Source organism: Sinocyclocheilus rhinocerous, unplaced genomic scaffold, assembly GCF_001515625.1.
Source record: "Sinocyclocheilus rhinocerous isolate Xijiao unplaced genomic scaffold, SAMN03320098_v1.1 scaffold332, whole genome shotgun sequence".
Lineage (NCBI taxonomy): Eukaryota > Metazoa > Chordata > Actinopteri > Cypriniformes > Cyprinidae > Sinocyclocheilus > Sinocyclocheilus rhinocerous.
The window spans coordinates 78,720-96,553 of record NW_015638940.1 but is presented as its reverse complement, the minus strand read 5'-3'; the positions used below and the strand labels follow the sequence as shown (position 1 = coordinate 96,553).

The window sequence follows — 17,834 nt, the reverse complement described above, 5'->3', positions numbered from 1 at the left end:
ATATAATATATAAATGTCTTTACTGTCACTTTTGATTTATGCAATTATTAATTAAAAAAATTATACAATTTCTTGAAATGAATGCATCTTTGTTGAAAAAAGTATTGATTAAAAAACATTATTGACCCCAAACTTTTGAACAGTTGTATAGCTGTATTTGCATGGAATGTTGCTGATATTTGAATCAGAATAATGCTTTAACTGTCCAGCAGATGGAATTAAACTACAGGAAGTTTGTTTGGGGTGTTTTTTAGTTCTTACATCTCATAATTCTGGTCTTCTGTCTCCTGCTGAACCGTTAGCTCCTCTAGCGTGGCATCGATGTCCAACTGATTAGTCTCTAGCTGTCGTAACAGGGTCTCTCTCTGTGGAAGTTGGCAGTAGAACTTCAAACTAAAGTTTCATTCACTATCGTTTCAATGAAAGCTGTAACAACTATAGTAATGGGAACAGTAACTGGGAATACAGTTAAAAATAACTGATCTCATTTGTGCTGGGCACATGACACAGATTATTGAGCTTAGACAATATTAACAATTACAAATGTTCACTAGCTTTGTCTGGTAGCTGGTTGAGTTTTGATTTGAATAAACCTTTAGCCTTGAAGAGATATTCTAGGCTAGAAAATGAACCTGCTTACCTGAAGCTGCAAGAATGGAATGTTGAAAAATCGGTGCAAATATTTTAAACCAAAACCGTTCTTCATGGAAGATTCTGCATAATGGATGTAAGAGGAACCAAGGGGTCTACAAAATCATGGAGACATCAAACATCAGCCCACTGACAATAATACAAGATCTTAAACACATCTCATTAGTGAACATAGTCCCTATTTCAACTCTTTAATTCAACATCAACCCCTAACCTGTTAAGGCCAGCAATGAAGTCACGGATGTCATCAGGCAAAACGACTCTGTGTTCTCCCATGTCCCGGTAATTTCCAAGTACACACACTGGCACATGAGTGGGAACCTTGGGCAACTCCCGCAAAATGTAATTATAAGTCCTATTGGATCATAAAAAGCATAGATTTGAAAAACTAAGGGCTAGCTGAAGTTAGCATGCTGGAGAAGTAGTCTATAGAGATGCTAATTGTATTTGTTCACCTACCACTGCTTGGTGATGTCAAACATCAAGATCACACCATTGCAGTTTTTGTACACGTCCAAAAACTCAGCATCCAAGGCCAGTTCACTCTCCGTCTGCTGAAGGCACAGAGACATTTTTATGTTTCTGAAAGAAGTCTCTCATGCTCACCAAGGCTGCATTTATTTGATTAAAATATGCAGTAAAAACAGTAATATTGTGAAATAACTGCTTACTATTTTAATATATTTGAAAAAGTAATTTATTCATGTGATGGCAAAGCTGCCATTACTCCAGTCTTCAGTGTCACATGATCCTTCAAAAATCGTTAAATATGCTGATTTTGTGCTCAGGATACATTTTGCATTATTATTATTAGTCTTGAAAACAGCAAACAACGTTTATTTGAAATAGAATTTTTTGGGGGGTCAATTCAACGCATCCTTGCTAAAGAAAATCATTAATTTCTTTCATAAAATAAAAAAATCTTACTGATAACCAGTGTTGGGGGTAACGCATTACAAGTAACGCGAGTTACGTAATCAGATTACTTTTTTTCAAGTAACTAGTAAAGTAATGCATTACTTTTTAATTTACAAGAGAATATCGGAGTTACTTTTTCAAATAAGAACCTGCAATAATTAAATGTTAAACAACACAAATATGCTTTATGTATTTAATCCCATTCTATTAAGCAATGTCTTTGCTTCTGACCTTCGATGATCCAGTTCAACCGTACTAATAATCACAAATTACTCTAGACAAACATTTGTGTCTTTTTTTATTGCTGAAGTGTTTTGAAATTTGGATGTAAATTTACTTTCCCTTCAACCTGATGCTTATTCATTTCACTTTTGGTGTGAAAAGGGTTTTATATTTGCCAAAAATATAACTTTTTTATTTTAAAAACAAACAAGCAAGCCCTGTCCAGATTTAAAAAGTAACGCAACGCATTACTTTCCATAAAAAGTAACTAAGTAACGTAATTAGTTACTTTTTTATGGAGTAACGCAATATTGTAATGTATTACTTTTAAAAGTAACTTTCCCCAACACTGCTGATAACCAACGGTAGCATAACTGGAACAGCCTGTTAGATATTGGTAGATTATCACTATAGATTTACCTCTTGAGGTTCATTGTCCAACTTCAAGGTTTCACATCTCTTTTTTCCCTTTCCTAGAGAATGTCAAAGCCAGAATATTGTAAGAATACATTAAATTTGACTTCATCATATTAGTTGAAAGCAACTTTCAGTAACTTCAAAAGCAGTATCAAAAACAGATAGCAATTGTTTTTGTGGCTTCTTCCTTTTCACAAAGGAAGCAACACTAGTGGCATTAGCAAGAGATGGTTTTGTGGTATCTGGGTATCTTCACCTTCCATTTTTACACTTGTAGTCCAGCAGACACGTTAGACTAGTTACATATAGTCTGCCACAATGCAGTGATTGAAAATTCAGTCAACACAACAAGTTGGCACTCAGGTAAAAGAACAAATGGATCAAGCACAGGCAAGTCACAGCCTAAAGTCTACAATCTCTGAAGTTTCTCACCTACACCTTCTGGAAGGGGGATTTTTTGGCCTGGTTGGACAGCAAGTAAGAAAAATACCATTAATATAAATGACTGGGGATGAAGGAGGGCTTGATGAAATGGCTTCATGTGTGACCATAAGAATGAGATGGAGGAAGCGAATTAAACAATGACATGCAGTACCTGTACACTAAACTTGGCATAAAAAGGCATAAACAAGAAAATGCATGAAGGCTAGAGTACACTACATGAAAACAGATTTTCTAAAACTAGGCATCATACACTTCCAGACTTTGTAAATGGTTACAGAGAACATTTGGACATTGCACAATAAACAGCTGAGTGTCACACACTATCAGACGTAACAAGCTCAAACCCAAACATGCACCTTGTTGCTAAAAGAGGCAAGAGACAAATGAAAACATTGTTCTAAAATTTGCTTAAAATATAAAACATGTTTGATGTCCTCCAAATGGTTGGAATTACAGACTGAAGCACAAAATAAATACATCAGAGTCTGTGCCCGTCATACATTATGCCATTTTCTGTGAAATCTGTCAACTTTGACTGCCCAGTATCTGCTGGCTGCAAGCATTACCTCCTCCAGACTGCAAATCAGGGCAAAACTGTGCAAAAGTTTTGTAGTGTATTCCAGCCTTAAGATAAATATGACACTAATAAAGTCTATAAAGTCACCTGATCTGAATGCTGAGAAATTACTTGTAATAGACTGGAGGAAACTCACCTTTATCAACCACATCCCAAACCTCTACCTTCACCACATCATCAGTAGCTGAAGGGAAATGAGAAGAATTTGAGCAGGTCTGGAAAACTGAGGTTGCTTCCTTTCATTCCTTTCAATACATTTATTTTGCAGTGATTCTAAGTTACAGCAATACAAATACAAATTTCCACAGCCTAAGAATTTTCTTGTTGATTTTTTTATTTACTTATTCCTGAAGGAATAATTAATCTAAAATGAAAATATGATAATAAAAAAAAAAATTACCCATAGGCCATCCAAGATGAAGATTTTAGTTTTCTTCGTTAGAACAGATAAATTTAGCATTACATCACTTGCTCACCACTGGACCCTCTGCAGTGAATGTGTACCATCAGAATGAGAAACCAAATAGCTGATAAAAACATATGTTCCGATGAAGAAACAAACTCATCTACATCTTGGATTTTCATTTTTGGATGAACTATTCCTTTTATTTTTACTTTGCCAAAAGTGCTTTGCAATGAGCACAGCACTTTGTTTTTCAAGTAACACATTGGATACAAGTAGAGCCATGCCCGCTCTCAAAAGCAGGAAGCCTCACTGTAAATTACAGCCAACAGGTTACACCACGTGATGTTGAGCTTTTGACAGATGGATGTAAATAAATAGGGAAAACAAACTCTAGATCAATCACTATGCTACTAATATTTGATACAGGTCATTAAAAAGCCATACTTCTAATCTACTTATCCTCTATCTCAGTGGTTCTCAAACTGGGGTACGCGTACCCCTGGGGGTACGTGAGATGATGGAGGGGGGTACGCGAACAAAATTCTGAGTTTTGGCATTCATTTAATTCTACCCCAACTTAAAGTAACATTAAAACCGAACATGTATTTCTGCAAAGCAAAATGCCGCTTCTAATGTAAAAACAGGAAAATGGGAGTGTCGTAAACGGTCAAATACATGATATCCAATCAGCTTACCTCATCTCTTGCAGTCAAAACTGACTGCATCCATCCACACAAGCAGTGTGCATGTGATAGGATGCCAGATGAATATGCTCCTTTAGCAAATCACGCTGCTGTTCAATGTATCTTTAAAGTAGATCTTCACTTAATAGCATGAAGAGCAAATATTGACACAGACTTTACATTGAGATCGATTTAAACTATCTTCGATACAGACACTCTCTGTGTGTGTTATTGTTTTAAGATACGAGCAAGAATGCAAATTTGCCTGAATATCCAAATGATGGCAAATCTGCCATTCATTTTTACAACAGTTCAACAAAAACAGGTAATATTAAGTGAACATTTTACATTTTAAATGTAGCCTACATTTTAAACAGAATATTGCCATATTTGTTCTATTTTGGAACGAAATAATAGTTCCAACGAAATCCGTATCATCTGGTGTGCGTCCCCAAGCAACATACAGCAGTGTTTCGTTAGTGAACGAATCTGCGGCTTTGAACGATTTGGAGAGTCAGTGATTAATAACCCATTCATAACTACAGCATTTTGCTTCGTTACAGATGAATGAATGAATGATGCGACGCCTGGCTCATTAAGACAACGACTTGCCGCCACCTATTGGCGGTTTTATTTTTAAATCTACTGTACAAGTATCGCTTCGATTTGCCATCATTTATTGCTTTATTTATTATATTAATAATACACTTAATGGAATGTTAAGAATATGACATAAAACATGACATACAATTAATAAGGATAGAAAATATTTGCCTCTATAAAGGTAAAAAATGCACCTGTAAATCAATTTAAGGGGGCAAATATTGTCCTTTAATAGAAAAGGTGTGACTGCGGTCTAAATGGAAGAGAGGGGGTATGCAGAAGAATGTTAAGTGCCCCAGGGGGTACGCCGCTGTAAAAAGTTTGAGAACCACTGCTCTATCTGACAGATTGCATATTTACCTTGATGTAAATCTATTTTGACATATTTAAGATGCATAAATGGAAAGAAATAAGTCATTAGATAAAAATAAGAAATAAAACTTTAGTACAAAAGCCTGTAAGTAAAAAGATTTCAACAAAAGCTTACTTTTGTAATTCCAGTGAATACTAGTGACCTGGATCTCCTGAGTGGGAATGTACTCTTCCTGGAACTTCTTACCCTGCAGCCGATGCCACAGGGTACTTTTTCCAGTGTTTCTATCTCCTCGAATAACTATTTTCACTGAAAGACCACACATAACATGTTAGAGCTTATGTTAATAACATTATCTCTAGCACACAGCGCCCATGGGCTCTAGCAACACAGACTTGATTTGTGGTGACATGCTGTGTGTGTTATAATTTAGTCCAATACGTAGGCCTTTTTTCATTTAGCCTAATCTTGGTAAGAAATTGAGGCAAAGCAAAGAAACATCAAAACAGTTAAATAAATTACAACCAATCTCAAAACGTGCACATTCTAATTCTTAATTATCATTAATAATACATTTCCCCTCAAGGTTTTAACTCAGCAGGCATTTGACTTACTGTTGTATTGAACCCCTTTAGCAAATCTTCTCTGCAGGCTCTGGTTCATTGACTGCAGGCCAGCAGGGATGTTTTTGTCCTTTACTGGACCAGCCGGCTCAGAACCAACGAGCTTCTTCAGAGCGGAAAACATCTTGACCAATTTATGCCTCTAGATGTGTATTATGGATGTAAAATTTACTAGTCTCAAATAGGTCTCTATAATGTCCCCAGTTTGTCTGTCTGTGGGTGGACAGTTTTCTTGCAATGCTCATGAAGCATTTCTACTCTTGTTTGAGAGTTTGAGAGTCCTTCTTTGGCACAGCTTAATATCTCAGAATGTATTGAGATATTTTCCAAAGAATGACACAGCTACTGCAGTCCAGCATTACAAGACCCTCATTCAAGTGCTCATCAGGTTCTGCTACTACAACATACAGGAAACAACAACAGTGAGCTCAACTGAATGAAGATGCAATGTATTATATGAAGACATGCAGCTGTAGACATATAAATGTCATAACTAGCCTCTTTCATGGATTGACATGCTGCAGAGTGCTGCAGTAACTCCAATTTGCAGTGATGCCTAAGGCTGTGTCTCAAAACCTAGTAAGCTGCCTACCTAGACAACATTTTGGAGTACCATAAGTGCGTGTATAATGATGTCCAAAATGCTGTCGAGGTAAGCAGCTCGCTAAGTTTTGAGACACAACCTGAGACTGCGACTTCTACCATTATAGAAATGACCGTGATGTTTATATATAGAAAATAGTGTATGCACAAAGCACTCAAAGAATCTTTAAAAAAAACTTAAATTGTATATAAACAAAGTACTATTGTGGATTGCTGTTAAGTCAGATAGTCGACAGCCGCTTGTAAATACTAGCCTGCTAACGCGGAACTGACTAACGTTAACTGTATATTTAACAGATTTCTATCAGATTTGTGATGCTCTTGTACTTACAGCGGTATTGTCGTCTATACCAGACCAACTAAGTGATTGGATCCAACCCTCCACATCTTAAATTTGTGACTCGCTGTGCAGTGTGTTCATACTAAAACCTCTACAGCGTATCAATAATGAAATCATTGAAATGTTGCTCTGTGTATTTGTGAAGTACGTACCGGTAAGGTCAGCTACGCTCACGAATATTACATTTCAAAATAAAAGTCTCAATACGAGTTCGTTAGCCGAGAATTTCACTGAAAACCTAGATAATGTCAATATGACACACATATCACGTACACGGGTTGGACAGTAAAACAAAAACACGATACAGTGTTTCACTCCTATATATGTGTGGTCTGGTGTATTTAATTTATTTTCATAATAAACCATGCACAACCCAGGTGTTGTTTCAGAGTTACCTAAAAAAAAGCTAATTTGCTTCTGCAGTCTTCACTGATTTCACATTCCACCAGTAAGACCAGATTCTGAAGGTTGAATTAGCAGAGCAATAGCACAGCTGTGCATAAAATAATGATGATGGCTTAACGAACTTGAGACTTCCTTTGAGAAAAAGGGTTCATTACTCGATGCTTTTCCATGCGGAGTACGGTGTGGCCATAACTATGTATACCACGTACCAAACTGCTCCGCTGGTTTTACGTTTTGGTTCAGCATGAAAAATAACGTTAGATGTGTCTTCATTAATGTGCTTCATTAGTGCAACTACATGAAACTATATGCTACAGTGAACATTTTATCTCCATGGTGTGAGATACGGTTTTCTCTGCATTTTAAAGAAGCCACAGATTTTTTTTTAAATTCGTAATATATTTATTTTATATTTGTTCATCTAGATTCGTAGCAGCTGCAGTCTCACACAAAAAAAGATATGTTAGATTTCAAAAGGTATATTGCATTAAATCTCTAAGTAAAATACCAACATTATTGCTATGTTCTGATTCCTGTTTTCATGAACCTTTATACATCCAGGCAAACTGTGGCAACAATCAAACAGAAAGTTGTTTATGACAAGAAAAAGATCAAACTCAATTATATCAGTAGAATTCTTAAACATATTAAGGTTTCATCCCATTCATCTCTTCTCTTGCATCCAGCTGAGGAATCAGTACCCAGTGTTCTTAATGGTGATGTTTTGAGCTGAATCAATCTTATAGTCTTTGATACCTGAGGAGAAATGCATAGCATCGCACATTAATATAGGATATATAGAGACTTTATAACTGTCTGGAAAACATTGTGCCATACATTTTTATAGACGTGCATTGATACGCCTATTTTATGTAAAACGAACGTTTGTTCTCACCCTGTTTTAGAGAGTTGCCATCTGAGGAGATATGCCAGTATCTACGATCAGTCTGACGGGCTTGTTCTTCATTGACCACACTGAGGAAGGGTCCCCACAAGCTGTCCTCTGTGCTAAAGCTGTGATACACAGAGCAAAAGGGTTGTTCGTAAACAAAATCCATAAAAAAATTTTTTTTAAATAGTTGTAATTAATACAGTAAAAAAGCAAACAAAATTGATTTGACAATATATTTCAAATGAAGTATCTTAAGAAATCCAAACTCACGTGAAACCAGTTTGTTTGTCTTGAAGAAGGTTGAGGGCTTCAAATAGGGAGGAGCCCGTGGGTACATGAATGGAAAACACAGATGATGCACCGTTTGATTTAATAACCTCCACCTGTAGAGACACTTGCCCGTGACTTGGGAGGACTTCTGAAGCGGAATCCGCATCAATAGTAAGAGTGTCTAAAAGCAGGGACATCAAACCAGTAATTTCTAACAAAAAAGAGAAAAAAAACCCCCAGAAGTTATTAGGAAAACTAATTTTGAGTTTAACCTGCCTAATTAAACTCAGTTAGCTGCTAAACATTAAATATAATATTTTTATATAATATATAACGCCGAAATACTCTTAATATATTGTGTTTTAATAATTTAGAATAATTACAATTGAATAATTTTAATAGTACATTCAATGGCACATTTCCTTTATGCATACAGGTTTATTAACACAAATAAAAATGCAGCCTATTTTGTTTATCTTCAGAAAAACAAGCCTTAGGACTGCAAATGCAATTCTGCTGATTGATACTTAAATGAGCTTGTATGTCTGTTCTACGTACCATCCTCATTGCAGCATTCTTGGCTCTTCAATTGAAGATAAGTGCGTTGGTGTAGAGCTGGCAGGACCTGGGAGACTGCCATAGGGTTATGGTATGTTCCTTTCATAACATCTGCCCTTAAAGCCTCCATAGCAGAGCCACATTCCTCCATCTGACTGCCCATAGCCATCAAGGCCTGTAAGACAGAGAACAATGAGAACCTGTCATGCAAATAAGGCTTTTTCATTTAACCAAATGTTTAATATCTTTATTCTTACCTGCACTGCCAATCCTGTGCTGAACTCATTGCCCATGTGACCATCAGTTCTCTTAGAGTCAAGAAGCCTCTGCTTAATAGTGGCAAGTGCCCTGTCTAGCTCTGCAGTATTTTTAACAGCAGTTCCCTCGTCTTTTAGACACTGCAGGGCCATGCCTGCCATCGCATGCGAGTCTGAAGGGTGAAGAAGGAAGTCATATTGGTTTAGTGACCTCAGGACAAGTGAACATATTTCCTTAAGTTTAATACATAAGGAGAACACAAAGGAGAAATTCTGACTGTGCTGGACATCGCACTTTAATGAAGCTGTATGGCTTCAGAAAATTTGAAATATGGGATACTTTGACGGTATTTTGCATCCTTTTTTGAAGTGTGAAGACTTCAGTTTCCATTCATTGTAATTGCTTGAAATGTTTTGTGCAACACAGAAGAAAGAAAGTCATATTGGATTTACATGAGGGTAAGTAAATGACAGAATTTTCATGTTTAGGTGAACCAAAAAAGAGCTGATTTAAACTCACCGACACATAATGACTCTCCGTGTTTTATCTGTCTGTGTTCCACAGCATGGATGAGCTTTTGGCTGACATGTGTGCTGACTCTAACACCGCTCACACACAGAGCCAGAATGCCCAGAGAGTACTGATAGTAGTTGGTCTTTGGCCGGTGACCGACTGCAGAAAAGAGTTAATATTAAAATTACAGTACAACAAAATGACATATACACTATTGTTCAAAAGTTTGGTGTCCGTAACTCTTTTTTTTTTTAATTAATACTTTTATTCAGCTAGGATGCATTAATTTATTTTACAAAAGATTTCTATTTCAAATAAAATCTACACTGAAGACTGGAGTAATGAGTAATGTAAAATTCTGCTATGCCATCACATTAAAACATTTTACTATATTACTGTTTTTACTGTATTTTTAATCAAATAAATGCAGCCTTGGCGAGCATAAGTGACTTCTTTCAAAAACATACCAAAAATCTACCAGACCCTATTACAAAAAAATTGCCCCTCACATGCAATGTTTTGTTTTTCTTCCTCCATCTCTTTCTTTAGGTGAATGAGGAGAGACTCCTTTATTTTATTATGAGTGAGACGTACACTCTCCAGATCATGACAGGAAGACTTTAAAGCCAAGATGTACAGGGCAAGACGGCCAACCACCAACTCATTATTTCTGAGAGATCTATAAGCAGATATACAGAAAAGTATTAAGAACCAAAATCAGTTGAAATAGAACAATATTCTAGAATAGAATAGAACAGATCAGAATAGACCACAGAACCAGGAACGGTGGAATATATTTCCACTACAGTGAAACTTGTTCCTGAAGTAATTTACCGTTGTGTTAAAGTTTAAACGTGTTCCATACTTCTCAATATCATCATGAAACTCTGCCTTGAGGCGGTTGAGATATTCGCTCTCTTTAGCTAGATTATGGTATGTTGAGAGCCGGAGGGCGATGTGCACACTGGGATTGGGTAGGGTATCTTGCGTGTCCACAGAGCGCAGCAGCTGTTTATTGAGGGACAGGAGAAGAGCCTCATGATCTGATGCTGAAAGATGATACCGAGAAAATAGAGTGTATGAAATTAAATGCAGACTATTATAAACTTTGCATCACTGTTCTCATTGACCACTGTTGCTTATTTACAGTGCCACTGTATAGTTGGTTTATGTCCACTGCCGTCTCAGCGATACAGGTCACAGCAACCTTTTTTTCACCTATTCATGCAACCCATAAAATACATTTTGTCTCAGAATTGTCACAGTCACAAAAGAGAGGGCAAAGAGCAGAGTGAAATGATTTCAAGTATTCTGAGCAGAACTTCTGCTGACAGGACAAACTGAAATGACTCAATAAGAATAAGATGAATGTTATGAATTGGTTAGAGCAGTGGTTCCCAAACCTGTCCTGGAGGCCCCCCTGCCCTGCACCTTTTGTATGTCTCCCTTATCTAACACACCTGATTCCACTCATCAGCTCGTTAGTAGAGACGGCAAGAACTAAATTGGGTGTGTCTGATTAGGGAGACATACAAAATGTGCAGGGCAGGGGGTCCTCCAGGACAGGTTTGGGAACCACTGGGTTAGAGTAACTGGATTATAGAATAGTACATTATTGGTTACATTAATTGGTTACAGTATAGTACATTATAGGTTATTATGATATTGCAGAATAATTGTAGTCTATACAGGATAACAAATCCCTACAGCAGTCTCTACAAAAGGATGATAACCACTAGAAATCAATAAAAACATACTGGAAAAAAATCTAAACTTACACACACAAAAAAAAGACTATTATAGACTACTATTCTTTTGGACAATAGTTCTGTGGCAATCTTTAATTTAAAATATCTGAATAGTATATGAATATGATGATGATTCAGTATCTCTGTATATACCAAAGAACCGTGGTATTACCATCTATGTCAGGGTTCCTCAAATCTTGCCCTGGAGGGCCAATGCGCTGCAGAGTTTAGCTCCAACCCTGATCAAACTCACCTACCTGTGATTTTCTAATGATCCTGAAGACATTGATTAGCATGCTCAGGTGTGTTTGATTAGGGTTAGAGCTAAACTCTGCAGGAAAGTGGATCTCGTGGGCCAGATTTGAGGATCCCTGATCTATGTCCATCATTTGTACTGATTACTTTTTGCAAAGTTATTACTGTGGAAATAGGACAAGGCATTGCGCAACGACGGGGTTTCCTGTCATTTCCCCACCACATGAGCAAAAGATGACTACTAATCAAAATAAATAAATAAAAAAGAAAATAGAAAGAAAAGAAAAACTAAATCACCAGTTACACTAGATCTTACCACAAGGTTTTCCAGCAGCCAGCGCCAGCAGCAGCGCACTCACAATGACAAGAGTAATCTGAGAACAACAATACAGACAATTGATGAAATTCGTTATTAGCATATTAAAATTTTATTATTTTGCAAGCAGTAAACTAATTTCTAACTTCTAATGAGTTTTGAGCTTAAACATTCTGTATCATACTAACGAAAAGTTGATCAATATACTTAGTCAAACTGTTAGTGGTTCTTACCATTTTTAGACCAAGTTAGGTATCCTGCTGAATCCACTTAAAAATTAACAACTGACTCTTCTTCTTCTTCTGGTGTTAATGGCGGTTGGCAAACCAACTTAAATGGTGCATTCCCGCCAACTACTGGGTAGGAGTGTGGAGCGCATAACGATTGGAAGTTTGAGAACTATAGCCAGAAAAAAAAAATATATAAAAATAAACCCCTTTTATTCCTGCTTTTTTCCTCATCTTTAACTTGAGCCTTCGAATTTCCTGAGGCATTTCATCCATCTCTACTTGTACTGCTGCTATTGGAGATGATCTTATTGCTCCACAACATATTCGCAGTGCTTGTGATTGAATTGCCTCGATCTTTAAAAGTTGTGTTTTAGATGCCGAACTGTACACCATACTGCCATAATCAATAGTTGCTCTCATCAGTGCACAGTATATACTTTTAAGAGACTGAGGACATGCCCCCCATTCAACTCCTGCCAAGCACCTCATTACATTTATTGCTTTGTTACCTTTGTCTACTATTTTCTGAATATGAATTCTAAAATCCAGTTTTGAATCCATCCACATTCCCAGAAATCTAATTACTGACACCTGCTCCAATTTTTGTCCATACATTTTAATATGCATAATTGGATTGATTTTCCTTTTTGTAAAACAGATCACCTGAGTTTTTTCTACAGAGAAACAGAAACCCCATTCATTAGCCCAATTCTCTACTTTTTTAACAGCATTCTGCATACACTTCTCCACATGCCCCACATTGCGCTGAACAACTGACTCTCTTTTACTAACACATTATGACCGTGAGCAGAGGCGGAGTTTCCGAGAGTTACTCATCTACAGAGTTTGTAGTTTTGCAACTTATTGTCGACCTGTGCTCTAAATTATGTTATCTTCCATTTTTGTCTCGAACTATTTTCTTCACTAGGGTTTTTCTAATGTTTAACAGCAAGAAAATGTTTCCTCTTTCTTCCCAAACGTGAGTTTGTTTACTGTTATTATAGCATACTTCCGGTTAAAGAACTACAAAACCTTCAAACTACAAATCCCATGAAGCCCCGCTCACTTGCACACTGTTCTAGAAATGCGTCTTAAAATTTAGGCTCTTGCAACTTCTCATGTCAGTTGTCTTTAGACACCTTTCCACATTTTAAGCAAAATTGGCTTTCCGGGAGCGTGTGAGAGGTAAGTATTTGTGTTCCTAATGACCTGACGGTGTTTTGTTTTGCTTGTTCTGGGGCGTATGACTAGAGGATGTTTCAAGCTACAGCCAGCGATCAATTCAAGTTATTCTTATCCAGAGTACCATAATATTTCTTAATGGCGAATTATTAAAGACCATTACAAGCAAAACTGAAATCAGCATTTAGTTTTTCAGAGCATAAAAGACTTTCATTACAATGTCATGGCCTACGGTGGAGGAAAATATGAATTTACCAAGTTAGCGACCAGTTTAGCTTATTACACCTAAAACTCACACCAGCAAATGACAGTTTGTACTACTTAAAACAATAACCATTAATTATGTAAGTATGTATAAGGTTTAAATATTTTTTAAAGGTAAAAACTGTGAGTTTGCCTTCTATACCCATTTTATTGCTTTGACACAATCTGTATTGTTAAAAGCGCTATATAAATAAAGGTAACTTGACTTGACTTGACCCATAGTATAACTCGTGTCATGTTGTACAGAACATCTGCATGACCTGTTCTGAACGTCCAGAACCATTGATTTATTCATTTTCCAGTTTCTTCTACTTCTATTCACACTGCGTGACTGCAGTTGCTATTTATTTCTGATGTTTTCAGCTCATCTTCAGCTGCTGAAGGACCATGCAGAGCACCAGGTCAGGAAGCAGCGAGCTGGAGTTCATCACATTCTCCCCCCTTGCTCACTTTAGTAACACTGATTTGGGCACAATTAGCAAGCCAACCAGAGACTTGCATCATCTGACAGGTGGATCTATGCCAAATACGTAAGTATTACGTGTCTTGTGCTATCATACAGTCTTCGTTTATGCAATTAAATGAAGACTTCACATCTTATTTGTCTGTGCATTTAAACTTAAAAGCTGGGATAGAAGATGCACGAGGAAGCAGAGGAGAAGGACAGATGATGAGTAAGTAAATTGTTTTCACTCATGAGATTTGCCATGTGCTGCAGTGGGATTTTCATGACCTTTTTCCCCTACAGAAGCTGCAGTCCTAAACGGCGAAAGCTGATGGGAGAGGAAGGAGCAGATGAGTATCCAAGTCCTAAAGTGAGCCAAAGATGGTCTGTGGACTCTACCACCACTTCCCCTTCTGAGACCAGCCCGGTTCAACTGCAGACTGAACCCAGGACAGAGGAGATGGGTCTGCCCTTCACATCCACTCCCTCTCCACTACCCAGAGTTCCCACAGAAGGCTCAGGCATGGAGGTAGAGGCCACTCAGAAGAGACTGCAAGAGATAGAAGACAGGTGAGACAAGAAATGAAGACGTCATTAGCTTGATTTCAAGCTGTACATTCAAAGACTTTAGATATACCAAGACAGTGCAGTCCTATTACTTATAAATGGGAGAAAGTGCGTCATTGTGGAGTCATTGTTCAGAAATGACATGTATGAAAGTTCAAACTGATGTTATGCTACCTTTAAAAAGTGTAGATTTTTATAGGCAGTCTTCTTGATATATTGTGTGTGTGTTACAGGATAACTTTGGAGGATGATAGCGATGAAGAAGAGCTTGATGTGGAACCGGCTCAGCGCAGACCAGTGCTGGTGATGTCCGACAGCTTAAAGGAGGGGCTACAACGTGGGATTGGTGACATTCTGCCCCATACGGTAGCACAGTCGGTGTACGTATCTTATTTTCAGGTTTCTATATATGCTACTTGTCAAGCATAATAAACTGTAATAACAACTAAAAAACGTTCTATTCATCAAAGAATCCTGAAAAAAAAAATCTATCAAGGTTTCCACAAAGGTATGAACTGTTTTCAACATTGATAATAGAAAGAAATATTTCTTGAGCAGCAAATCAACATATTAGAAAGATTTCTGAAGGACCATGTGAAAACTGAAGACTGAAACCTCAGCTTTGCCATTATAGGAATAAATTGCATTTAAAAAAATATTATTTTATAATAATAAGAATAATAATATTTCATCACATTACTGTTTTATTGTATTTTTCATCAAACAAATGCAGCCTATATTAGATTTTTTCAGAAACATTAAAAACTTGAAAAATCTTACGGACCCCAAACTTTTGAACAATAGTGTAAAATCAAAACATGATAAAAAAAAAAACATAGGGTGGGGGGAAAAAAGTATTAATTTTTGATGTATTGTAAGATTCTGAAAAAGACCTTTTAAAACACCTAAATAAGACAAGGGACATTTATGATGAAAGTAAATATATGTGACCCTGGACCACAAAACCAGTCATAAGGGTCAATTTTTTGAAATTGAGATTTATAAATCATCTGAAAGCTGAATAAATAAGCTTTCCATTGATGTATGGTTTGTTAGGATAGGATATTTGGTCGAGATACAACTATTTGAAAATCTGGAATCTGCGGGTGCAAAAAAAAATCTAAATATCGAGAAAATTGCCTTTAAAATTTTCCAAATGAAGTTTCCTAGCAATGCAAAAATTAAGTTTTGATATATTTACGGTAGGAAATTTACAAAATATCTTCATGGAACATGATCTTTACTTAATATCCTAATGATTTTTGGCATAAAAGAAAAATCTATCATTTTGACCCATATGACAAATATACCCCAGCGACTTAAGACTGCTTTTGTGGTCCAGAGTCACATATTTGATCTCCTGTTGTTTTAAATGACCCATTCTAAACAATCAAAGCAAGTCAAAGCAGATCATATGAAATCATATTGATTCTTATTCTTTTCATCATTGTATGAAAACAAACAGAAACATGTTCCCAAACCAGCAACAGAGCATCAGCTTCTACCAACAGCACCAAGCTCATTGTAAAGGAATCCAGCTTAGCACAATCTTCTTCACTCACCTCTGCAGGAGCTGCTCTTGTATGGAATTGGTGTTGTGGCGCCCCCCAGAGGACCCTCTCACCCAGAGGCTTAAGGACTCTTTACAGAGACAGCAGCGCAAGCAGTTGGCAGTGAGCAGACAGACTCCCACCCCTGTACCGCCTATCAGCAGCCCCCCACCCCAGCCCCAGTTCACTGCACCCAATGAGCAGACTTTTAGCCCCCTGTTCAGCAGCCCAGCGCTCCTCAACTCTGGAGAGGAAGACATGGAGTTATAGAGGGAAATCTCTGAGTACTTCATCTCAAACCTTTGCATCCCATGTGTGAAAAAAACCTTGAACTTGTATCAGTGCAAATGAGGAATTACCATAAGGAGCGGAGCATAACGAGCACTTCACAAATCCTCTCATGAGATTTTTCTTGTGCCATGTATCTTTGTTTCAACCTGCACTTTTTTGTAGGTGGGACCATATTTGCACTAGACTAAATGGGAAGTATACTATGTGAATGTGGGCAGTTTTTTCCCCCTCTGCGGTACATTGGTTGAATGTGCAGTTGCAACTTCATATTCACTCTGTTTGTGTTACTGGTTAACAATGCAAGAATATTTCAGTTTTGTCTTTATGCAGTTAGTATTATTGCAGAGTACTAGTATACTGTGTACAGATTCAGAGTGCTTGATTTGTTACAATCTGCCACATTATTTACATGTAATATTTGCTTTTTTGCAGACAGCCAACAAAAAAAAAAAAATTTTTAAAGATTGTGTAGTGATGGAAAGTTATGATTGAGTAATTTCATGAAAGGAATGGGTGCTTGATGTAGGAAGGGTTGCCATGTGCTTTTGAACTGGACTGACAGAGATGGCAGCACTCATCTTTATAGCCGGTTTAACTATATACACAACAGAAAAATTATTATTGGAGGAGATGCATGGGCATACAAATTGAAATCTGTTGATTTCAGTCGTTCATATTACCTGGCTCTATTTTTCTAATGGAAAAACAAACAGCACTAATTCTTTTGCTGTAATTCTTAAACAACAGTCAAATAAGCTGAAAATCCATTTTACCTGCAGTTTAAACATTGACCTAAATTATTGTTTAAATGTTTTGCAACTTATACATTTTGCTAGATGTCAAAATCAAAAATTTGTAAATATTGACTATATCACACTATTACAAAGACAGACTTGTTTTTAAATAAAATCAGTTTGGCATTATACTTCTCTGCTTGTGACATTTTATTTATGCAGAAAAAACATTCATACAAAGTCATGAATTGTCTGTTTTAAGGAGTGTTATTCAATTACAATTATAATTCCTAAAAAATCAGATTAAAAAAAACATTCTGCAAAGTATACAGTTAATAGTTAAATGACCAGCTTTAAATACTGTTGGCTACACACTAATTTATATATATATATATATATATATATATGTGACCCTGGACCACAAAACCAGTCATAAGGGTCAATTTTTAAAAACTGAGATGTGTACATCATCTGAAAGCTGAATAAATAAGCTTTCCATTGATGTATGGTTAGAATAGGACAATATTTGGCTGAGACACAACTATTTGAAAATCTG

General features: G+C 36.7%; 3 protein-coding genes across 13 annotated transcripts in view; 1 reads left to right on the top strand and 2 right to left on the bottom strand.

Annotated features, from left to right (window-relative positions):
* The window catches only part of rabl6b (RAB, member RAS oncogene family-like 6b), a 15,951-nt gene extending 8,970 nt beyond the window's left edge, over positions 1-6,981 (bottom strand). Inside the window, exons 1-11 of one of the 10 annotated variants that reach the window (XM_016565442.1) lie at positions 6,953-6,981; positions 5,849-6,254; positions 5,409-5,543; positions 5,282-5,293; positions 3,366-3,413; positions 2,641-2,670; positions 2,212-2,264; positions 1,111-1,205; positions 866-1,006; positions 641-746; positions 262-365 (exon numbers count right to left, since the gene is read on the bottom strand). In XM_016565442.1, coding sequence (XP_016420928.1) covers positions 262-365; positions 641-746; positions 866-1,006; positions 1,111-1,205; positions 2,212-2,264; positions 2,641-2,670; positions 3,366-3,413; positions 5,282-5,293; positions 5,409-5,543; positions 5,849-5,981 — 857 coding nt within the window. In that variant the 5' untranslated portion in view covers positions 5,982-6,254; positions 6,953-6,981. The other 9 variants (XM_016565440.1, XM_016565443.1, XM_016565446.1 and 6 more) reach the window with 9 other exon arrangements.
* Positions 6,982-7,474: 493 nt separating this feature from the next.
* LOC107750173 (transcobalamin-2-like) lies at positions 7,475-13,275 on the bottom strand. The gene is made up of 11 exons (XM_016565450.1): positions 13,013-13,275; positions 12,249-12,293; positions 12,016-12,073; positions 10,562-10,745; positions 10,206-10,375; positions 9,703-9,855; positions 9,183-9,355; positions 8,926-9,100; positions 8,368-8,548; positions 8,101-8,219; positions 7,475-7,961 (listed from the first exon to the last, which is right to left on the bottom strand). The coding sequence occupies exons 2-11, from the start codon at positions 12,249-12,251 to the stop codon at positions 7,900-7,902; spliced, it is 1,278 nt and encodes a 425-aa protein (XP_016420936.1). The 5' UTR covers positions 12,252-12,293; positions 13,013-13,275; the 3' UTR covers positions 7,475-7,899.
* Positions 13,276-13,292: 17 nt separating this feature from the next.
* Positions 13,293-16,979, top strand: ccdc117 (coiled-coil domain containing 117). 2 transcript variants are annotated; one of them, XM_016565452.1, is made up of 6 exons: positions 13,293-13,430; positions 14,055-14,221; positions 14,318-14,365; positions 14,440-14,706; positions 14,937-15,083; positions 16,274-16,979. In XM_016565452.1, the coding sequence occupies exons 2-6, from the start codon at positions 14,079-14,081 to the stop codon at positions 16,521-16,523; spliced, it is 855 nt and encodes a 284-aa protein (XP_016420938.1). In that variant the 5' UTR covers positions 13,293-13,430; positions 14,055-14,078; the 3' UTR covers positions 16,524-16,979. The 2 variants fall into 2 exon arrangements, with proteins under 2 accessions (XP_016420938.1, XP_016420937.1); XM_016565451.1 differs by having other exon boundaries at positions 13,994-14,221.
* Positions 16,980-17,834: the final 855 nt, after the last annotated feature.